Source organism: Cavia porcellus, unplaced genomic scaffold, assembly GCF_034190915.1.
Source record: "Cavia porcellus strain 051 isolate PalLab524CR breed Dunkin Hartley unplaced genomic scaffold, mCavPor4.1 scaffold_7, whole genome shotgun sequence".
Taxonomy (NCBI): domain Eukaryota; kingdom Metazoa; phylum Chordata; class Mammalia; order Rodentia; family Caviidae; genus Cavia; species Cavia porcellus.
In genome coordinates this window covers 65,053,698-65,073,738 of record NW_026947490.1, presented here as the reverse complement: position 1 = coordinate 65,073,738, position 20,041 = coordinate 65,053,698, and the positions used below count along the sequence as shown (strand labels likewise).

The window sequence follows — 20,041 nt, the reverse complement described above, 5'->3', positions numbered from 1 at the left end:
ACTGTTAATTTACTCAAAATTTCTAACTTCTGATCTTCCCAGTGAAAAATTAAGGCTCTTCAACCACGCTCTAAAAAAATGTCTGTGTATTACTTCTCTGGTGCAGGTTTCTAAAAATTTAGTTTGGTATTTCTGTCAAAGACAAAGTAAACTTAAAACTGTACAAGTATATTTTAAAAATCAATTTTGATTACTCAAAATGTCTTTTAACCATTGTATCTGAAGTTTATGAATACAGACTGGAAATATTTTATTAGTTTTTAATATGAAGTGTCTTATTTCTCGATTTTGACCAACATTAATTATTAAAAACATTACTTATCCCACCTACCTTTAATATAACCTTTTTCACGGACAGCTTGTAAAGTGGGGCGTCGTGTAAGAAACTTCTTTAAGTTTTTCTTGGTTTTCTTCTGTTCTGAAGAATCTATGCTAGACACTTTCATGGCTTAAGGTAAACAGATATTAAACATTTTGTAAAATCGTTTCTGATAAAAAGTTGTTTCCACAAAGCACTCAAACATATTCTGGTATGTCAAAATCACAGTATAAATTCATAGTCCAATTATGATGTAGTTTAAGAATACCATGCAAAGAATCAAACACAGACCCAATTTTAAATAAAGCATTGCATTTCATCACTAAAAACTGACCATATGTGTACCTTCTTTGGTGTATGTGTCAAGTGACCCCTAAATTATTCTAATTTATATTCATTACTTCATGAATATTCAACTATCATCTTTGATTCTCCATCAGCTTTAGAATGTAAAATAACTACCCATATAAAATCTGTCAAATTGATAATCTGATTAAATGAGGAGTCTTGATAATATATGTATTTGTGGTATGAGCTAAGATGCATCATAAGTATTTGCACTATAAGAACATAACTACCTGGAAAATGACCTGATTAAACAATTATAATAATGAAATTTAAAAATTGTATTTTTTGAAAGTAAGTGTTTCTGGGGAAAGTTGAGAGCACAAAAATATAGTAATAAAGAATAAAAAACAACCAAACTTTCATATTGACATTGCTCTACAGTGATAATGCCATAATAGGTCTAATCTTCATTAGAATGAAAGCAAAAAGAACTGATTTTCTATTCATTCAGTGAATCTGAAGACCAAACAGTTCTCAAAAATGTGAATTAGTTAATGTTATGGTTTGATAACTAGTGGTCAACTTAACGCCAGCTGGATTACATCAGCATGCATTGAGAGAAGATGCTCCACCTGAGAAGGGTTGCCAGGATAAATAGGTGGAGAAGAAGAGAGGTGTGGAGAGGGATTGAGGCGTTATGGAGGCATTGTTAGTTCTCCTACAAGTTGCTGCCTGAGCTGTTGGTTCTCCTGGAGAAGCTTTGGTCCTCACATCGAGCATTGCTTCCTGGCTCCAGAGGGGAAGACATGTGCTGCCTGGTCTCCAGGGTGAACTCCTCACGCTGCTTCTTGGCACGTTCCCGACTGTGCTTGTCATCGGAGGAGCTCGAGGCCTCCTTGTCGCTGAGGACAGCTGTGGTTCCTTTCAGGACAGCCCCGCTCTTTGTTGTGAGTGTGACTTCTCAGCTCCAGTGTAGAACCCTCATCCCACTAGCACAGCTCCTTCATCCTGCTGGCATGGACTTTCTGGCTTCCACCGCTGACCCTTGGGTCTTCCCGGCACGAATCCGTAAAAGAGACTGGCGTGAGTCCTTGTGGGCCCTGGACTTCCAGCTGGACTCGTGGAGGCATTGTTCTGAGCTCTGGGTTTTTATCTGGACTCATGTGGGACATTGCCATGGGGTTTAGACTCTTGACTAAATAATCTATGTCGTTGGTGTTGCGGATAGATTTTCTGCATTCTCCTGTGTTAACTTCCGGTGACCATTATAAAAATATTATAAACTCCATGTCCTGATTTGAATTGTCTCTGTGTACAACCCCTGACTACAACAGTTAAAATGCACAGAACTGAATGAAACAGAGTCACAGTCAATGGCTGATTTCAATAACCTCCTTCCCAAGGGTGGGCCTCAGAAAGGGCTTTTCTCAAAGTTGCTGGCTTCACTCTGCTCCTTTCTGTGTACACCATCGGGAAATACGAACCACTCACCTGTGCACAGCCCAGCTACCTGCTAGTCCAAAGAGCTGCCGAGTGTTCAACCAGGAATTAGGTATACAGCCCCAGTTCTACACTTAAAAGTCTAAGACTCTATGTGGAATTTTAAACAATTAACTAAATTTTTAAGTCAATAAAGCTGAATTTCTATGAGAAAGAAAATTTTCTGTTGTGGTATTAACATCAAAATTAATATACTATAGGTAGGGATTCACAGTATAAGGGAGAAAAGTAAAACGAGTTACCAAGAATACAAAACACTGGACTGTACCTAATCTTGTAACTTTTCCTCACCCTGGAGGTTGTACTCTACTTTTAGTATAAAGGTATTTAAAACCTCCAAGATGTCTAAGAGAACAGTTCATTAACAAAAGAAGGAAAGAACAACTTACAACGAAGCTTTTTAAGATCCTTCTGGTCCTTTTCTTTATCTTGCTTTTCTATTCCTGGTGAATCTGGTATCTCCTCTTCTACTGCTTCATCAGTTTCTACAGCCTATTGGTTAGAGGTTTCCCATACACACATTACTTCCTATATTACTTTAGTTGTAATAGCATAATTTTCAGAACAACCAGTAACTGTTATCTATGACTTTAGGAAACCAATCAGTATGCAGTATATATGATTTAGACATTTGATAAATCTTTTAAAATATCTTGCCCCTCGAGATCATTAATTTTGATCTGCAAAAAGAAGATACTGTTGGTAATTCACAGATTAACAGTTTAAACTGATGGTGAGATTTGTGATCTACTGCACGAGTGGTACTACTAGCATTTAAAAGGTCAGGCTAAATTCATGGTGATAAAATATAATACAGCTACATTTTGTGACAATGTGTAAGGCTTACAGATGTAACAACTATATTTTCTACAACAATATAAGAACATTAGTATTATACTGTGACGAGAGTGAAAGATTAAGTCTCACGGATGTACAGGGACATTAAGATGTGAAATAAATCCTAGAATTTATCCTAATCTAGGTAACTTTTAGAGATTAAAACTGGACTGAAATCTGAAAACTAAAACCTTGCTTATGTCTTTTATATGGAGGTCCTTACTGGAAACTTGGGGAGGTGGGTATGGTACAAGGAGAGTCCCCTTCTTCTTGGGTATCCAGTTGTACCAGCAGCATTTACTGAAAAGTTCACGTCTCCTTGCTCTGCTGCAGTGCTTTACCCGACTTAGTTCTCTATCCAGCTCCACAAGTGTGCGTCTCTATCCCTGCCTGGGTATCACAGTGCACGACTAACCCCAGCTTTTAAGAGGTGACATATAATCCAAGTCCTTTTACTTCCTTCAAGAGTCTTCTTGGTATTTCTTAGCTTAGCCCGTTGCATCTCCATATGGATTTTTGAATAAGCTTGTCATATTGCAGCAGAAAAGTTAGGATTTTTAAAAGTTTACAAATCTTTGAAAGAAAATTTTATCTCTATAAGTGAATCTTCTAGTACATGAATACTGCATACTTCTCATTTAATGAGGTTTTTCATTAATGTCTCTCAAGAAAGTTTAATAATTTTCCTTGAGAAGTCTTCTGTATCTCTTGCTACATACAATCCTTGGTATCTTTTGACATTTTGGAAAGAGTATGCATGGTACCGTTCCACAGTCAATAACGTACTCTTCCCTTTACTTGGCCTGTTTCTTAATCCTGCAGGCCTCAAATGAAAAATACAATAGCACTTTCCCTGCAAGGTCTCCCTGACTACTACACTAGGTCAGTCCCTGACCAGGCAGTGTTTCTAGATTATGTTGTATGACTTCACATCCTAACAGTACACTTAGCACCTTAATTGTTCAGTTATCTGTCTGTACTCATCTCTGACTGCAATCTCCACAGGGGAAGCTATGGCGTCTGAGTGCCTGCTACCTGTCCAGGGAAGAAGCACTTACATTTTGGTAAATGAAAGCATGCACATTCATTCAAGGACAGTGAACAGATTACTGGAAGTCCACAGTGGGGATAGTAGAAGGTAAACATGGACACAGTGGTACCTTGGTTCACAAACTTAATTCTTTCCATGATTCTGGTGGCGAACTGAGTCAAACATTGAATGTTGACCTTATGTGGAAATTTGATTTGGTTCACAACCAATTCAGTTTGCAACCAAATCATGAAAAGAATTGATGAATTGAGGTATTACTGTAATTAGATTAGACTTAAATTGCTAGAGTATAATGGGAGTCACAAAGTTTCTAAACAGAATCGTGACATTACAAAGTTTCACATAACAAAGGCATAAAGAATGGACTGATGAGGGAAGAGATTTAAAATACTGGAAGTTACTCTCACTGTGGCATGATGATAGAGTGTATGGTTTTAGGAATAAAAGGAAAGGAACAATAGTCAGAAAAATCACACAATATCACATACTGGAAAGGCTGTATTTATTTTTACACAGCTGCACAGACAACTGCTAGAAAAGGTAAACGTCCCCTTTTGCATCCCATCAGTATCATCTGTCACTGATACGGGACTCTCAGTGAGGAGCAAGGTGCCTGCATGGTGAAAGGTGAGCCCAGCCAGTCTGAAGATGTCCAGCCCCAGGTGCTTACCTGGATTCAGAATATGAAAAGTGAGGTTCTTTCTGTTGTTATGTGAGTAAGAAAGTTACCAGGAACAGAAGGGTGCTGAATACCTTCCAAAGGTATTGTGGTTGATACAGTGTTAACCTGAGAAGCTTAGAAGTTTAACTGAGAGATTCAGCAGGGAGCCAGGGTCCTTGCTTTGTAAACATCCTCATCCTGGGCAAGAGGAAGGCACAGAGATTTTGTGAGTGCTACACTCACTCTGGAGCATGGGATGGGGGAACATGTGTACAATATAAAGGAGGAGTTGAGGCTCGTTCCCCTTTTGCTCTGGGCTGCTGCCTTGAAGTGTTGCTCCAGTGCCAGGCCACCTGGCCTTGTAGCCAGTTATTATGGACTGAAACTTCCACAAACTGGAAGCTAAATAAACTTTTCCTTCCCTAATTTTGCGTGTCAGGTGTTTTGTCCCAGCAATGAGAGAAAAGTAACCAAGAGAGAAGGCAGGGGACAGAGAAACTGGAGAGAGGTCCTTAGAATACAAGAGGTATCAGTGAATGGACCACAGATGCACCATTCCACAAGTTTGTCTAGAAATTTCCACCAGAGTGCTATTTCCAATTCATTCAGTCACTGAACAAATATTAAGTACCAAGAGATGTCTGTTCCTTCTTTTGGAATCATTTCTTTTTTTGACCTACTCCTAATGTAATAAACATTATTTCAAACTCAATGGCATCAAACAAGCAGAGAGAATATTACATCTTCCCATCACCATTCCTTGTGAACTACACTAAAGTGGCTACTATCTTTCCCACCTTTTTCAAAACATAAAGTATCTTTTACTATGCAAATTAAAATCTAAATATATAATAAGCAATAGAAAAGAAATGCAGTTCTGCAATAAAAACCCTACCTTAGCAAACACTTACCTGGTTACTGATAGTACTGCTAAGAACTTTAAACCAATCATTAATCACAGCATCATTATCAGACTGAATTAGCAATTCTGATCCTTGACGAGTTTTCAGCTGTAGAGAAAAGGAGAGCAAGTGAAGGAAGGAGAGTAGTTAGCACAGCACTTTAATCAAAATAAGCAAACACATTTAATTCAAAGTTTACAAAACCTCCTGCAGCAAGTGAGGTGCCATGGATTAACAGTACTATACAGCTATAGAGTATCTTATAGTATAAAATAATACCAGGTTAGCTATTTTATAAAGCATGAGGCTATTTTTCGTAATAAAATCTTTTTTTTTTTTTTGGTACTGGGGATCGAACTCACGTCACAACCTTGCACTTGCCAGGCAGGCACTTAAGCCACTGAGCTAAATCCCACAGCCCTCGTAATAAAATCTTAATGAGCATCTAGTAATTCAGGATGCCAATCTCAACTCACAAATTCCATAAACTGGCTGAAGCTAACATAATTTATTTAAAAGTAAGGAAGGCTGTATTGAGTACCAAAGAGCTTAAAATTATAACTGAAATATAAAGAAGTAGTTTTCACAGTCTGAAAATCTTACTTATTTGGTTATAAAAATAAACATAAAAAAAGACTAGAGGTAAAAACTCTACCACCAAAAGACTTACATTTAATGACCAAATTCAGTAGTATAGCTCGATACAAATCTACACTCAAAAAAATCAACAGCCTTCCTATATACAAATAACAAACTTACTGAGAGAAAAATTAGGAAAATCACACCTTTCATAATAGCAGCCAAACCAAAAAAGAAAGAAAGAAAGAAAGAAAGAAAGGAAGAAAGAAAGAAAGAAAAGAAAGAAAAGAAAGGAAATACCTAGGAATCAATCTAATAAAGGAAGTAAAAGATCTCTATACTGAAAACTATAGTACTCTGAAAAAGGAGGTTGAAGAGGATATTAGAAAATGGTTAGCTCTTCTTTACTCTTGGGTAGGAAAAACCAAGATAGTGAAAATAGCCATACTTTCAAAATTATTATACAGATTTAATGCAATTCTGATCAAAATTCCAACAGCATATCTCACAGAAATAGAGAAAACAATGCTAAAATTCATTTGGAACCAGAAGAGACCTAGAATAGCAAAGAAAATTCTGGGCATCAAAGGTAGGATAGGGGGCATCACAATCCCTGACTTTATATTACAAAGCTACTGTGATTAAAAAAAAAAAAAAAAAACAGTGTGGTACTGGAAAAGAAAAAGAAAAAAAAAAAAAAAAAAAAAAAAAAAACCAGACCTGAGGATCAATGGGACATACTAAAAAAAAAGCAGAAATAACTCCAAACACACTAAGCCACCTTGTCTTTAACAAAGGTGCTAAACACATTCTCTGGAAGAAAAGACAGCCTCTTCAATAAATGGAAAAATTGGTTTTCCACATGCCAAAGATTAAAACTGGGCCCATCACTTTCACCATGCATTAAACTAAAATCAAAATGGATCAAAGATCTAAATATTAAAACAGAGACATTAAATCTGCTGGGAGATAGAATACACAGAACTCTTCAAACTGGTGTAGGCAAAACTTAATGAACAAAAACAATTGTACAGGAACTATCACAAAGAATCAAAAACTGGGGTCTCATCTTATTAAAAAGCTTTTGCACAAGAAAAACCATGAACAAAGTGAAGAGATGAACCACTGTGTGAGGAAAAAAATTTTGCCAGCTGTTCCTCAAACAGAGGATTACTATCAAGAACACATAAAAAACTAAAAAAAGAACTGACAAAAAAAAAATCAAGACACCACAGCACCACGTAGTTTAAAGACCCTATCCAACACTGGGCATCTGAGATGAACACACTTCTCAGATGAAGTACAAACAGCAAATAAATATATTTTAAAATGCCCAACATCACTGATCATTTGAGAGATGCAAAGTAAAAGAACACTGAAATAAGAGTCGAATGGGTAAACAGCTGGGAGCTCAAAATGCATTAGGAGTAAAATGGAAAGTGCTCACAAGCTGGCAGTTCCAGCAGATACACACAGAACTCAGGCAACTCCTGCTCCAGGCTGGGGAGGTGCACAAGGCAGAGCCTGTGCTCCTGCGCCACAGACAGGCAGCAGCAAAGACAAGAGGTCACTTGCTAAGGACCAGTGCGTGTGAGGTTCTGGACAATCCCATGGAGCACAAGCAGGTGACAACTGGGAAAAAATAAAAATAAGTAAAATAATGCTGAGATTCCATCTCACTCCAGAGAGAATAGCTGTCATTAAGAAATCAACCAATAACAAATGCTGGCAGGGCATCTCCACTGTTCATGGAAGTGTAGACTGGTGCAACCACTGTGGAAATCAGTGTAGAGATTCCTCAAAAAACTAGGATTGGAGGTCTCACTCTATCCAGCTATACCCATTCTGAGGTATATTCCCAAAAGAATTAAAAGCATCATACCACAGCAATACATGCACCCATGTTTACAGCAGCACAATTTGTAATAGCCAAATGGTGGAAACAGCCCAAATGCCCATCAACTGGTGAATGGATAAAGAAGATGTGAGGTTTTTATACAATGGAGTGCTACTCTGCCATAAAGAAGGACAAGTTATAGAGATATTCCTAGGTAAATGGATACACCTTGAAATCATACTTTTATATGAAATAGACACACATGTAAATACCACATTCTTTCTGTGGTGTGAGAAACCAAAAGTGTAAATAAGGACCAAAATAGGTAATAGGTATTGTGAAATAGGACAAAAATGTACAAGTGGGGAGGGGTAAAAGGGAAGGAAAGGGGAAAAGGAAGAAAACATGAAAACAAAGCTTTTGTAAATGAGGAGGAGAGGAAGAGTTGAAGGGAGGGCAGGAGAGTAGGAAAAAAAGAATCAAGTTATGTACAGGTACAAATTCTCTACGATAAAGATGATCATTATGTATATCTAAAAATGTACCATAAAATCTGATTTAAAAAAAGACTTGGCATAGATTTTTATTATTTCCTACTACATAGCCAATCATATCGCTTGAGTACAAAGACAGGAACAAACAAGTAAGTATCACATCTCTTTTGCGCAGAATTATTACTAAACTGTCAAATCATGAATTGAAGACAACAAATAATTCATGTATAACTTCTTTGGTTCAACATGTCTTACACTACATTGAGGAAGAATTTTGAGGCAATTATGGAAAGTATTCATTTTCTAGTTCATGACTGAATTTGTTTTCCCCAAAGAACATATGGTAATGTTTCCCAAACAACATTTCAAGCATATTCCTCGACCACAAATAGTGCTTAAAAAGTATTACTTCCTGAAGGAATGGTTGTCATCACACACTCAAAACACAAATGCCAGTGAGACTGTGGGGAAAATGAGCCTTTCTACATTGCTTGGTAGGAAAATAAACTAGTTCAAATACTATAGAAATCAGTACAGAGATTCCTCAAAAAACTAAAAATAGAGGCTGGGCATGGTGGAGCACACCTGTAATCCCAGCACTCAAGAGGCTGAGGAAGGAGGATTGCTGGCAAGTTCAAGGCAGCCTAGGGCATAAAGTAAGTTCAAGGACAACCTGAACTGTACAATGAAACCCTGTCTCAAAAATAAAACCAAACTAAAAATAAAAATAGAAATGCCATTTGACTCAGCTATACCCCTTCTGTTTATCTTTTCTAAACAGTAAAAGACATCACATTACTGTGCTACAAGCATACTCCCGTTTATAGCAGCACAACTCACAATAGATGAATCTTGGAAATGGCCTGTATGTCCATCAACAGATGAATAGATAAAGTGCGATATATACAGTGGAGTGCTATTCAGCCATAAAGAAGGATAAATTTGAGTGATGTGTGGGAAAGCAGATTCACCTTAAGACCATAATGGTAAGTAAAACAGATCATATACAAAAAGTTAAATATTACATGGTTTCTCTTATATGAGAAACCTAAAGTATAAATGACTTAAAGAGCAAACTAAAAGACAGAGACAATAGGAACAAAGGAGACACAACTTCTGCAGATGAAAAGGGAATCTAAGGATGAAGTGTGAAGGAAAGGAAGAGTCGGAAAAGGGACATAAAAAGGACTAAGATAAACATACACAAAATTTTTTTAACTTTTTAAAATGAAAAAAGACTTCAAGAAATAGATCTGAGGGGCTGAGGATTTAGCTTAGCGGCATAAGTGCCGGCCTTGCAAATGCGTGGTTGTGAGTTCAATCCCTGGTACAGGTAAAAAAATAAATTAATTAATTAAATTAAATTAAATTTAAAAAAAGAAATAGATCTGAAAAATCATGTAATAATTTGGAAAATACTGGAATGAAGGAAGTTGAGCAAGAAGTTTTCCTTCAAATTTTCTCAGGCCTCTGATATGTTAGGGTACACTGTGACTAAGATTCATAGAATATGTACTACTTCTAAAGGTATTTGACCATGGAATCTTTTCATATTGTAGGCACCTCCTGAGCTGCCCAGCTAAATGTGGACACGGTCACTTCCTCTCATGCACCGTTCTATAGAGTTGGGCAAGCCAGCCAACCAATACTGGACGCTCAGTGTGATGTTTGTTAGAGGTTCTACAGAAGAAGTGTCTCTGTTTGAGGGCAAAAGTTTAAAAAAAGTAAATTTAATAATTGTTAGAGGTTGTGTTTGAATGTCCCTCCAAAGCCTCTTGGTCATGAGGAGGGGGCTTTCAAAGGAGTCCAGTGTTTGTGAGTCCAGTTCATTGTCTAGCGATTACTGGCAGTGTGAGCACCTTATCCACCCAGGGCTGGGTAGCTGGTGTACAATACAAGGGAGAGAAGGAGGCCTGCTTCCTCCTTTTGCCCTTTTTGCTCTTGTCACCTTTGGAACCCTGCTGCCACCATGAATGGTTGCCCCATAACCACGCCACTTTGTCTTGGAGGCAGCTGACTCCAGGACTGAAACCTCCACAAACTGTGAGCTAAATAAACCTTTCTTTCCTTAATTCTGGGTGTCAGGTATTTTGTCCCAGCAACGAGAAAAGTAAACAAGACAAAAATCTAATGAAGGGGCTGGAGGTTTAGCTCAGCAGCATAAGCGCCTGCCTTGGAAGCAGGCAGTCGTGAGTTTGATCCCCGGAACCGATAAAAAGGAAAAAGAAAAAAGACAAAAAAAAAAAAAAAAAAATCTAATGAAAACTCAAAATACATTAAAATAAATATTATTTTTAAAGTTAAAAAAAGAACATCACTGTTGTGACGTCCATCAGGAGTCCTGGAAAGTAGATGAGCAGAGACTAACGTGGTGAATGAACAAAGTAATAACCACACTGTTGTACTTGAGGAACAGCAATTAAACCAATCTGCCTGGATGACAAGAAAGGGGTTTAGAAAGGGAAGCAGATGTCTGGGACACACCACAACAGCCCCTCAAGATCCCTCTCATCTCTCTATGTACATCTCCTGCAGTGGGTCTGCTGTTCCTCTGGACTTTTATTTCCTCATGACCACAAGTTACTGCCTGGCCTTCCAAACTGTTGCAGCTCACAGAATACACCCAAAGCGTGGTGACTAAACGTGACCACAAAAGAGTTTAGAGTCTTCATCTCTCATGCTCCTGGGACCCTGCCACTGTCACATGAAGCAGCCTGTAGTCACTTCCTTGAGAATGGAGAGGTTACAGAGAAAAGAAACCCAAACCAGCAGCCAGACCAAGTATCAGCAACATGAATAAGGTCACCATGGCTTAGGTCATCACATCTCATGTCTGGTGCCCAGTGAGAACAGAAGACAGCACACAACTCAGCCCGAAGGAGAAACAAATGGCACTTTCACTAAGCTGCTAGGTTTTGAACTGGTCTACTATACCATATTTAATAAATGATCGCAGATTATACATTATTGTGGAGAGTTTTGAATAAAACAGTAGAAAGGTCTTGGTTCTTTTTAAAGATTCTGTCTTATAAAACTGGTTTTAGGTCCACAGCAAAACTGAGAGAGTATACAAGCTACTGTATGCACCCCTACCTCTGTATGTACACAGCCTCCCAGTATCAGTATTCCCTTCATTTGTTTTTAAACAGTAGAGCTGGCAAGGAAAGGGAACTATATCATTTTACTGTGGCAGGGGAAAGGCAGGATTTATGAGACAAAGGCGTGTAATATACAGTTCCAGTTCCTTATGTAAATGAAGCTGATTTTTATACCACCGTTCCCCTACACTATGGCATAAACTGACAATCAATTTTGCCTCAACTATAAGACAAATGAAAGACTATTCCCCCAAAGAGAGTACACAATTACTATAGTTAAGAATGTGAGCTGTATTTAGAAAATAAAGTATTACCTCAAATACGTTCTTCTTGCTGGATTTATCCCTCGAGGCCATCTCAATCGTTGCCCCCCTAAGGTCCACTGTGAACTCTGGTTTGGACTGATTACTCCCAAACTTCATTTTAGAAAAGAAGAAAAGTCTTTATGTGATATTTGCACATACGTTTTTAGAAAGAATTAGTATTTATATTGTTAATAATAAATCAAACAGAAGATTAGCTTGAATTGTCCTCTTTCTATAGTATAAGTAACAACTGCTACTTTAAAACTGAAAAATCCTACAAGTATGAATATATAGTTTACAAAAAATAGAAGTGGCCCAATTTCTATACACGACCACACTGAAATCTGCTTTTTTCACCTGTAAGAGCGAGAAAAATTACACTGGTGAGGCTAGAAACTGGCAGGCCTCATACACCAGCGGGTATGAGACTGTGATCACCCAAGGTAGGGAAAATTCACAACACTACGGGCTACAGTCTGTGGACACAAGGATACGTTGACTTAGCACCTCTGTTTCTTCGAATTTACCCTGACTGTATTTGGCTATGTAAGCAAAACATGTTCAGAAAGGCAAGGCAACATTCTTAAACTTGTATAGATAGTATCAGCCAGATACTAACTATACTTTCTACTAATAAACACTCTCTAATCCCAATGTTGTGCTTTCAAGAGTTATTTCCTTATCAGTTACTAAACTAGAAAGATAGAAAGCCCAAGCCCATCTTTTTTCAGTCTTCATTAAAAACTGACCCTAAAGCCAAATGCTAACTGTAGAAGGGAGAGGTGGTTCTGACATGGGTGGTTAAGGGAAAAAAGCACTTACTTATTATATTGTGTAAGGCAGATAAAGATAAGGAGATTAGCAAACAGAAATGTACTTTAGAAATGTACTTGTTCTGTATTTGGGTATTACTTTTCTGTTAGTCTGCTATGAATACAAAACAGCATCCCTATGGTACTAAAATAGATGTTTTAAAACTTTTAAAGGCTGTTTAACTGTAATCTAAAAGTCACAATGTTGTAAATATTTCTTAGTTGATAAATTTCATTTGCTAAAACAGTGATGATACTGCATGTCAAACTGTGATAATATTCATTACTTCTAATCTCAATAATTCTACTTAGCAGCTTCACAAGTAAGAAACAGATTTCAACTGTTTCCTTTTCATCTATTTAGCTAGTAGTGTGGGATTAAAGCACTTTTTAAAACAAAACAGGAGTCATATGGACTTTAATAGGAAAATTATAATAAAAATAACAATAAAATTTTAACCACTTTAAAATTTTAGCCTCCTCACATACCTACAAAGTTTTGCCATGTTAAGTACTTTTGTCATCCAAAAATATTCAAATAAATTTATAATGGACAGAAGTAACTTCCCAAGCAGAAATGATGTATCTCAAAAGTAATAAAGTTGGAATATACATTTTAAAAATGTAACAAAAACTGACTCATTCCTTGACGTTATATACTGTATAGATGGTTATATAAGATACAACCATCCAATCAATCAGTTAAATATAAATATGATACCATGAAACAGAATGCTAGAAAATGTAATCAATAAGGTTGGGCAACAAATTTTTTTCTGCTTTTAACGGTTTTCCAGAACCTAGTCCACTTTACTATAATCACTTCCCTGCCAATGTAATCATGACAAAAAAAATAAATTGTGCCAAGGGGTATGCAACAAGAACACATACAGTAACGGGTGAAACTGGATCAGACTTTACAATTGTGACAGCAGGCCGATGACTGACAGAATTTTTCCAAGAAGAAAACAGCGAAAGCAAGAACTCAGAGACTGAGCCCTGTTGGCAGAAGGACTTGATGGGAAAAGGGAAGAAAATAATGTCATAACAATGCACAATAACAAAGTGACACAAAAGAGAAAAAAGCACAATGGAACCAGATAGGACAAGAATATAATTCTATAGGCAGACACAACACAAGCAGAGCTAAACTTCCAAAATACTCTTTTAACCCTCTAGAATTTATCTCAGAGTATTTTCTGAATTTTTACTACATGAATTTGTGCTTCATTTTTGAGATGAATGCTTTACAGAACTTATCTTAAAATGGACTTATCTCCCTCTATATTCACAAAAGCATATTGGAGGGGTAACAGAAAGGACTCTGCTACCTTGCTCAGTCTGCTGCTCAGGAACTCCTGGGCTTCCTCCTGCTAGTCCCCTTCCTTAGGGACTTTTGGGAGTGGCCTCCCCTCTAGCTTGCCTGCCTCTTGCTCTGGGACAGAGGCGAGTCCACCCTCCATGAGACGTCCAGCAACATCTAGTTCTCTCAGCAGGGGTGCAGGTGCTGGTCACCTGCTCAACACCTGTAGCACACAGGTCAGCCTCTTCATTCACCTACCACAAAGGCTGTCTGCTCAAAATGGTGTTTTTGTATAGCTAAAGCATATAAGAATATTTGTATAACTACTGGTATTTAGAGAGAATTTTTTAATACTCTTAATGGTAAAGCCAAAATATTACCACATTGTAACTATTCCTTTGCCAGTCCTCCCTACTAGACCGAAGCACTGAAGACAGAACCCACATAATTTACTTCTAAATCCCCAAGCTTACAAAAATGCCCACAGCACTGTAGGCTTTATGACTACTGAACAAATGTTTACATTTCTGAAGCGAAATGAAGTGACAGAGAGAAGAGAAGAGAAGAGAAGAGAAGAGAAGAGAAGAGAAGAGAAGAAAAAAGAGAGAACAGAAGAAATGAGCTTGTTAATCCAAAATATTATTAGGACTTTGCAGAAGACTATCCTGAAGGAAAAGGAAAAGTTCACTGAAGTTTTGGTTGGTATAATCTGTAAAGTAGAACTGAAGGCAGCACATAGGTATTTCATTTACTGGATTCTAAGTACTCAGTCTCTGAATAAATAAATAACATAAGGGATTTAAATCAGTGAATGCAAATGGTGTGGGCAACTTTGCTCAGCCTCCCATCACTGAGCATGTGCCCCTGAGGGATAAGAGATTTAACCTGTTTGTTCAAGTGAATCTCTCAGCTTTTTGCACTAACTATGAATCTGATTTTTAAGAACTATACTTCTCTTAGAATGTCATCCCTCAACAACTCACTTAAGGACACCACAGAAAAGATCAACTTTTCTGCCACTGAGAAAGATCAGCTTCAGAATATCACCTATGATTTTTGTCTTTCAGGCATTTACACTAACCTTGTACCATCATCCTAAAGAAAGATGTGGTTTCATCAGAAAAACAGGATATCCATTACTGCAGCAGATCCAGCTTAGCACAAAAACAAAGCTACAATTCTTTCCAATCTGCTGACCTTTGCGAGAAGGAAGCACAGTACTGGGAAGTGATGGCAGGCCTTTTTCAATTTTCAGACAGGGTCTTGCTAAATTGCCCAGCTTGGGCTTCAGTTTGCCATCGCCTGCCTTCCTGTTTTCCAGAGTCCTGAGATTATACACATATGCCAGGGAGATCTTGCATACTTCGCCTATTTTTGATAGTTCTAAAACAGTATTCAACAAAATATACAAACGTACGTTTTACTTAGTGTTACTTGCTTTTACTTTGGCCATTTAAATTTACTTTTAATCCCTTAATATGTGGGATTGAGTCTCAGGTTTAAAAATTAGTCATAGCTGGGCATGGTGATGCACACCTGTAATCCTAGTCCCCAGCCCTCAGGCGGCTGAGGGAGGAGGACTGCCACAAATTTGAGACCAGCGTGGGTTACATAGTGAGTTATTACATACATACATACATAAACAAACAAATAAATCAGCCAACCAGCCAGTCAGCATAAATAAAAATTAAGAATTAACAACTGGGTGTAGTGGTGTAAACCTATAATCCCAATACTCAAAAGTTCAATCAGGAGAAATGCTGTGAGTTCAGTATCGGCCTGAACTACAAAGTGTGAGTGACTCAAAAAAAAAAAAAAAAAAAAAAAAAAAAAAAAGGAACAAAAAAAGAATTCTATAGGTTCATATTGTGAATTGTGTTTTGCCATTCCTACACAGTAACATAACTTTAGGTGAAGGATAAATCCTGCACCTTTGCTGGCATTAACACACTTTCTATGCTCTGAATTATGTAAGATATTCTAAAAACCTGAAATAAAGACAACCATCCCGTACCAATGCTTGGGGCTGGAGTTTCAGCTGGTATCTTTAAATTTAAAAGGAAGTTTTCATTCTGTTTAAATCATGTACAAACCCACCTATCTACGTGATGTTTCACTTACCATGTTGTTTTACTTCTTTATCTTACACACCATTAACCTCTAATCTCTAAGGATGGGTGATTATCAAATAAATGAGCACAATGCAGCTTGCTGCAGGTACTTTGATATTACTTATTAATCTCTATAATTGTTTCTCCATTACTTTTCTTTCATCCATTTTCTTTGCTCAATTTCAAATACAATTTGAGCCACAAGTAGGAAGAAATAAAGAATTACAAGTGCTTCAAAAATACATTAACACATACACACCAAAAAGCACCATACACTTTACCTCAGAAGGAAAAGGAGAAAGACATAATAACCAAAGTACTTTAAATAAAATTTAAAATTCCCATCTTATAACACAGAAGTGTATCATGGGTCATTTCCACTGTACTAGCTGCAGGGAGTAAACCAAAGGATTAGAGAAATAAGGTAAGAAATATTCTAGAATGTTCATGGGTACTTTTAGGGTGCCTTAACACAGTAGGGAGCTAACAGGCTGTATGGCATTCAAGATTGTGTTATAAATATACATGACTAAAAATTTGCTTACATTTTATAAATGGATTTCTCTTTCATCAAATTTATGAACCATCAGTCATATGTTAATTTTATAGCAACTCAATAACTGTAAGGAAATGTTGGATTAGGTAGCATATGAAGCAAACCAAACACATTTAGAGTATTTCATTTTAAATTTTATTTGAACACTGACATTTCAAACTAAATTACTGAAAATTTTTAGAAATATGAGAAAAAAATAAATAAATAAATAAAAGAAATATGAGAATGAACTCTGGAGCCAAAATGGTAAGGTTTTAAACCCTGATCTGCCACTTAGTAAAAGTAAGGCCTTAAACTGTTTAATATCTCATTTTCTCATCTATGGTAAGAGGTAGAAGAAAAGAAAAACAGACCACTCTCAGTGTTAGGAAGATAACCTGTCACTAACCTGTCACTTACTAATAGCTGAAGATTATTCAGCACGCAAAAATGCTAGCAACGGTATGCCACAAATTATACCTGTAGTATTTACATTACAAGTAACCAAAGAGTAACAATAGCAAACAGTCAAATATGCAAAAATCATCAAAATCCCACAAGTGATGTTACATTTTTTTATTCTAAAAGCTGGCTGGCATCATCCACAGACACTGATACCTGAGTCACATCACAACACAGGGTGGAGTCTGCCACACCACGGCTCCTCTGACTAAACATCTCAAGTAAGTCACATCACAGAAACCATTCTGAAAAATGAACCAAGCAATGTCTTTGTTTTATGATGCCTGAGAAGCGAGCCCATCATTCAGTTCCAAAAGATAAAACAGTCAGCTGATTTTAACAATACAACTATTAGGCTTTTCTAAATGGTCCTCTTTCTCTTTGAAGAAAACCTGGCTTATTTTTACATGCACACATACTGTAACTAGGACTCTCAAAACAACTTCCTGAAATGGGAGTGTAAAACTATCCACATAATTTAAGTGTATAAAGCCTCCAAAAATAAGAAATACTTACCCAACTTGTGCTACTTCCTTGAGTCTTGGTAAAAAGTAAAGATGAACCTTGCAACACCGCCCAGGAAGACAACCAGTTCTTTCTGCAATTATAAAGATGACCAATTAAAGCTCTAGTATTCAGGTCTTCCAACTAAATTTTAGATATCAAAACCTAATTAACTGTCACCAATGTTATCTACAATTTACAGTCATTGCTGACATTCTGCCTACTTTACTGAAGATACGATGCTAGTAGAATTCAGTTATTTTATAGTCCTAACCTGATCATAAATGTTCCAAAACAAATGCAGCTTAACAGAAATACAAACTGTCAGAATAAACAGGACCAGAACACCTCACTATCTTTACATGGAACTAATCTAGCACACTGTGTGATCAAGAAACCACTTTTAAGTCATACAAATGGAACATCATTCTTTGCATGAAATCTTATTTATAATTAAAATTTAGACCTGTTTACCTCATTCATTTCTTCATAGATATTTTACATTTCTTGATTATCTCCTTCCCCTAAAATGAATGCCCTTTAAGGCAATAAATACTAGACACATTGTAAATATACAATAATTGATTGATTACTGGAGTTACTATTATTGAGATAAGGTTTTTTTTTAATAAAATTCCTAAATTACAAAAACAATAGACTCAGACGTGGTGATGAACACCTGTCATTCCAGTACTCGGGAGGCTGAAGTAGGAGGTCTACCATGAATTCAAAGCCAGCCTGAACTACCGTAGCAAGACCCTATCTCCAAAAAACCGTAACAAACAAAAAACACAAAAAGCAGTATGTATATATAAAACTACACATATTGACTACAGAAATATGTAAAGGAAAAAGCGCCCCTCTTCCTCTCCCTCTCCAACCGTACTGCAGAGGTAACAGATGTTAAGTTTGGTGTACGCGGAGTTTTTAAAGGAGAACTGTCCACTTGTCTATTGTCTCATCTCCAGAAATGCTACCATCAGTGTGCTGAGACTTTAAGTGATTAACATCACACACTGTCCAGATTTCACTCAACTTTTCCCTTTGTTGTCTTTAATTCCATTTAGAAATGTTTGTTTCAATGGTTCTCTCTTGTTGAAATTATGAATTATGTGAAGGCAAAAATTCTTTCATTTATTTTTTTATCTACCTCAAGGCCAGCAAAGTACTTTACAAATAGCAGGTATGGATCAGTGCTTGCAAGTAAGAAAACAAAATTCTCTTAAAATGGAACCCAGTTGCTGGGAGAATAAAATGCATCTACTATAGAAATTTATTAAATTTGTTTAAATTCACAAACATGGCTAGCCCTGTGAAACCTACATAGACAAGCCAAAGGAGATTTTTTATTTCATATGATTTTGCAATTTATCCCAATGCTTTTTTGCCTAAACTGTCTACTATCAAGATCCCTATCCTTGTTTTATTTTTTAGATCTTAAAACTGACTTTTCATGTATTTAAAAAAAATCTTGAATCAGTTTTAGTTATTTCTTTTAAATACAGTACTTAACTGGATTTGGCTCTATGTTTCAATCTGGATGGCTTTGTTTCAATAGATGAGTACAGACCTTTTGTGTTGATACTGATAGATCTGGTGTTTGTTCTACTGCCATTTTGTTGTTTTTATGTGTGTGTGCATCGAAATATTTCTACATGACTTGTTTTTATTATTTTTTTCTTTTCAGTACTGAGGAATGAACTCATGACCTAACACTTGCCAGGCAGGTGCTTATACCGCTGAACTATATCCCTATCCCTGTAAATACATTTTATACTCTTAGGCTTCTACTTCTTAGCTACCTTTTAGTGATTCCCTACAGTGAAAAATCTTTAAATTAGCGCATTTTAATTTTTTAAAAACTTTCTAATTTTCAAAACAAGAAAACCTATACAACTGCACTTATCACATACACAAAAACTAAACCTTTCAAATAGAAAGAATTTTAGAGAATGTCACCTCCTTGAATTTGATAACTTCCTAATACCCAATGACTTTTCTAATATCACTAATTTGTGATTCTTTGATAGAATACAACAAAATATGTGAAGCACTGGAAAAATATGTAAAACATCTAATGACTCAGTCCTTTCAAACGACCTACAGTACATTCTTAAATTACACATGACTGAAGATTTGTTCAAGCACAGCAAAGGCTGCAATGGCTTTTAACTGAGTAGGAAAAGTTGGTAGATTTTCAGTTTTCACTGCAGCTAACCTTTAAAAAGTTACCATTTGTAGTTTTGGCATGGCAAAAAAAGAAAAAAACGCACAATTATCTGAAAAGGCTGTTAAAATTTTCCTTTTTCCAATGTTAGCTGCGTAAGAGAGGACTATTTTCATATATCCTAACCAAAATAATGTCACAACAGACTGACTGCAAGCAGATACAAGAATCCCACTGTCTTGCACTAAGCCAAATACTATAAGGTTTACAAAAACA

The 20,041-nt window shown here is 36.7% G+C and overlaps 1 protein-coding gene across 12 annotated transcripts in view; it reads right to left on the bottom strand.

Annotated features, from left to right (window-relative positions):
* Window positions 1-20,041, bottom strand: part of Arhgap12 (Rho GTPase activating protein 12) — a 111,943-nt gene that overhangs the window by 6,140 nt on the left and 85,762 nt on the right. For all 12 annotated transcript variants that reach the window (XM_063253738.1, XM_063253743.1, XM_063253746.1 and 9 more), the window contains 5 exons: window positions 17,611-17,692; window positions 11,881-11,982; window positions 5,568-5,666; window positions 2,497-2,599; window positions 332-448 (listed from right to left, as the gene is read on the bottom strand). In XM_063253738.1, coding sequence (XP_063109808.1) covers window positions 332-448; window positions 2,497-2,599; window positions 5,568-5,666; window positions 11,881-11,982; window positions 17,611-17,692 — 503 coding nt within the window. The remainder of the gene's footprint in view (window positions 1-331; window positions 449-2,496; window positions 2,600-5,567; window positions 5,667-11,880; window positions 11,983-17,610; window positions 17,693-20,041) is intronic.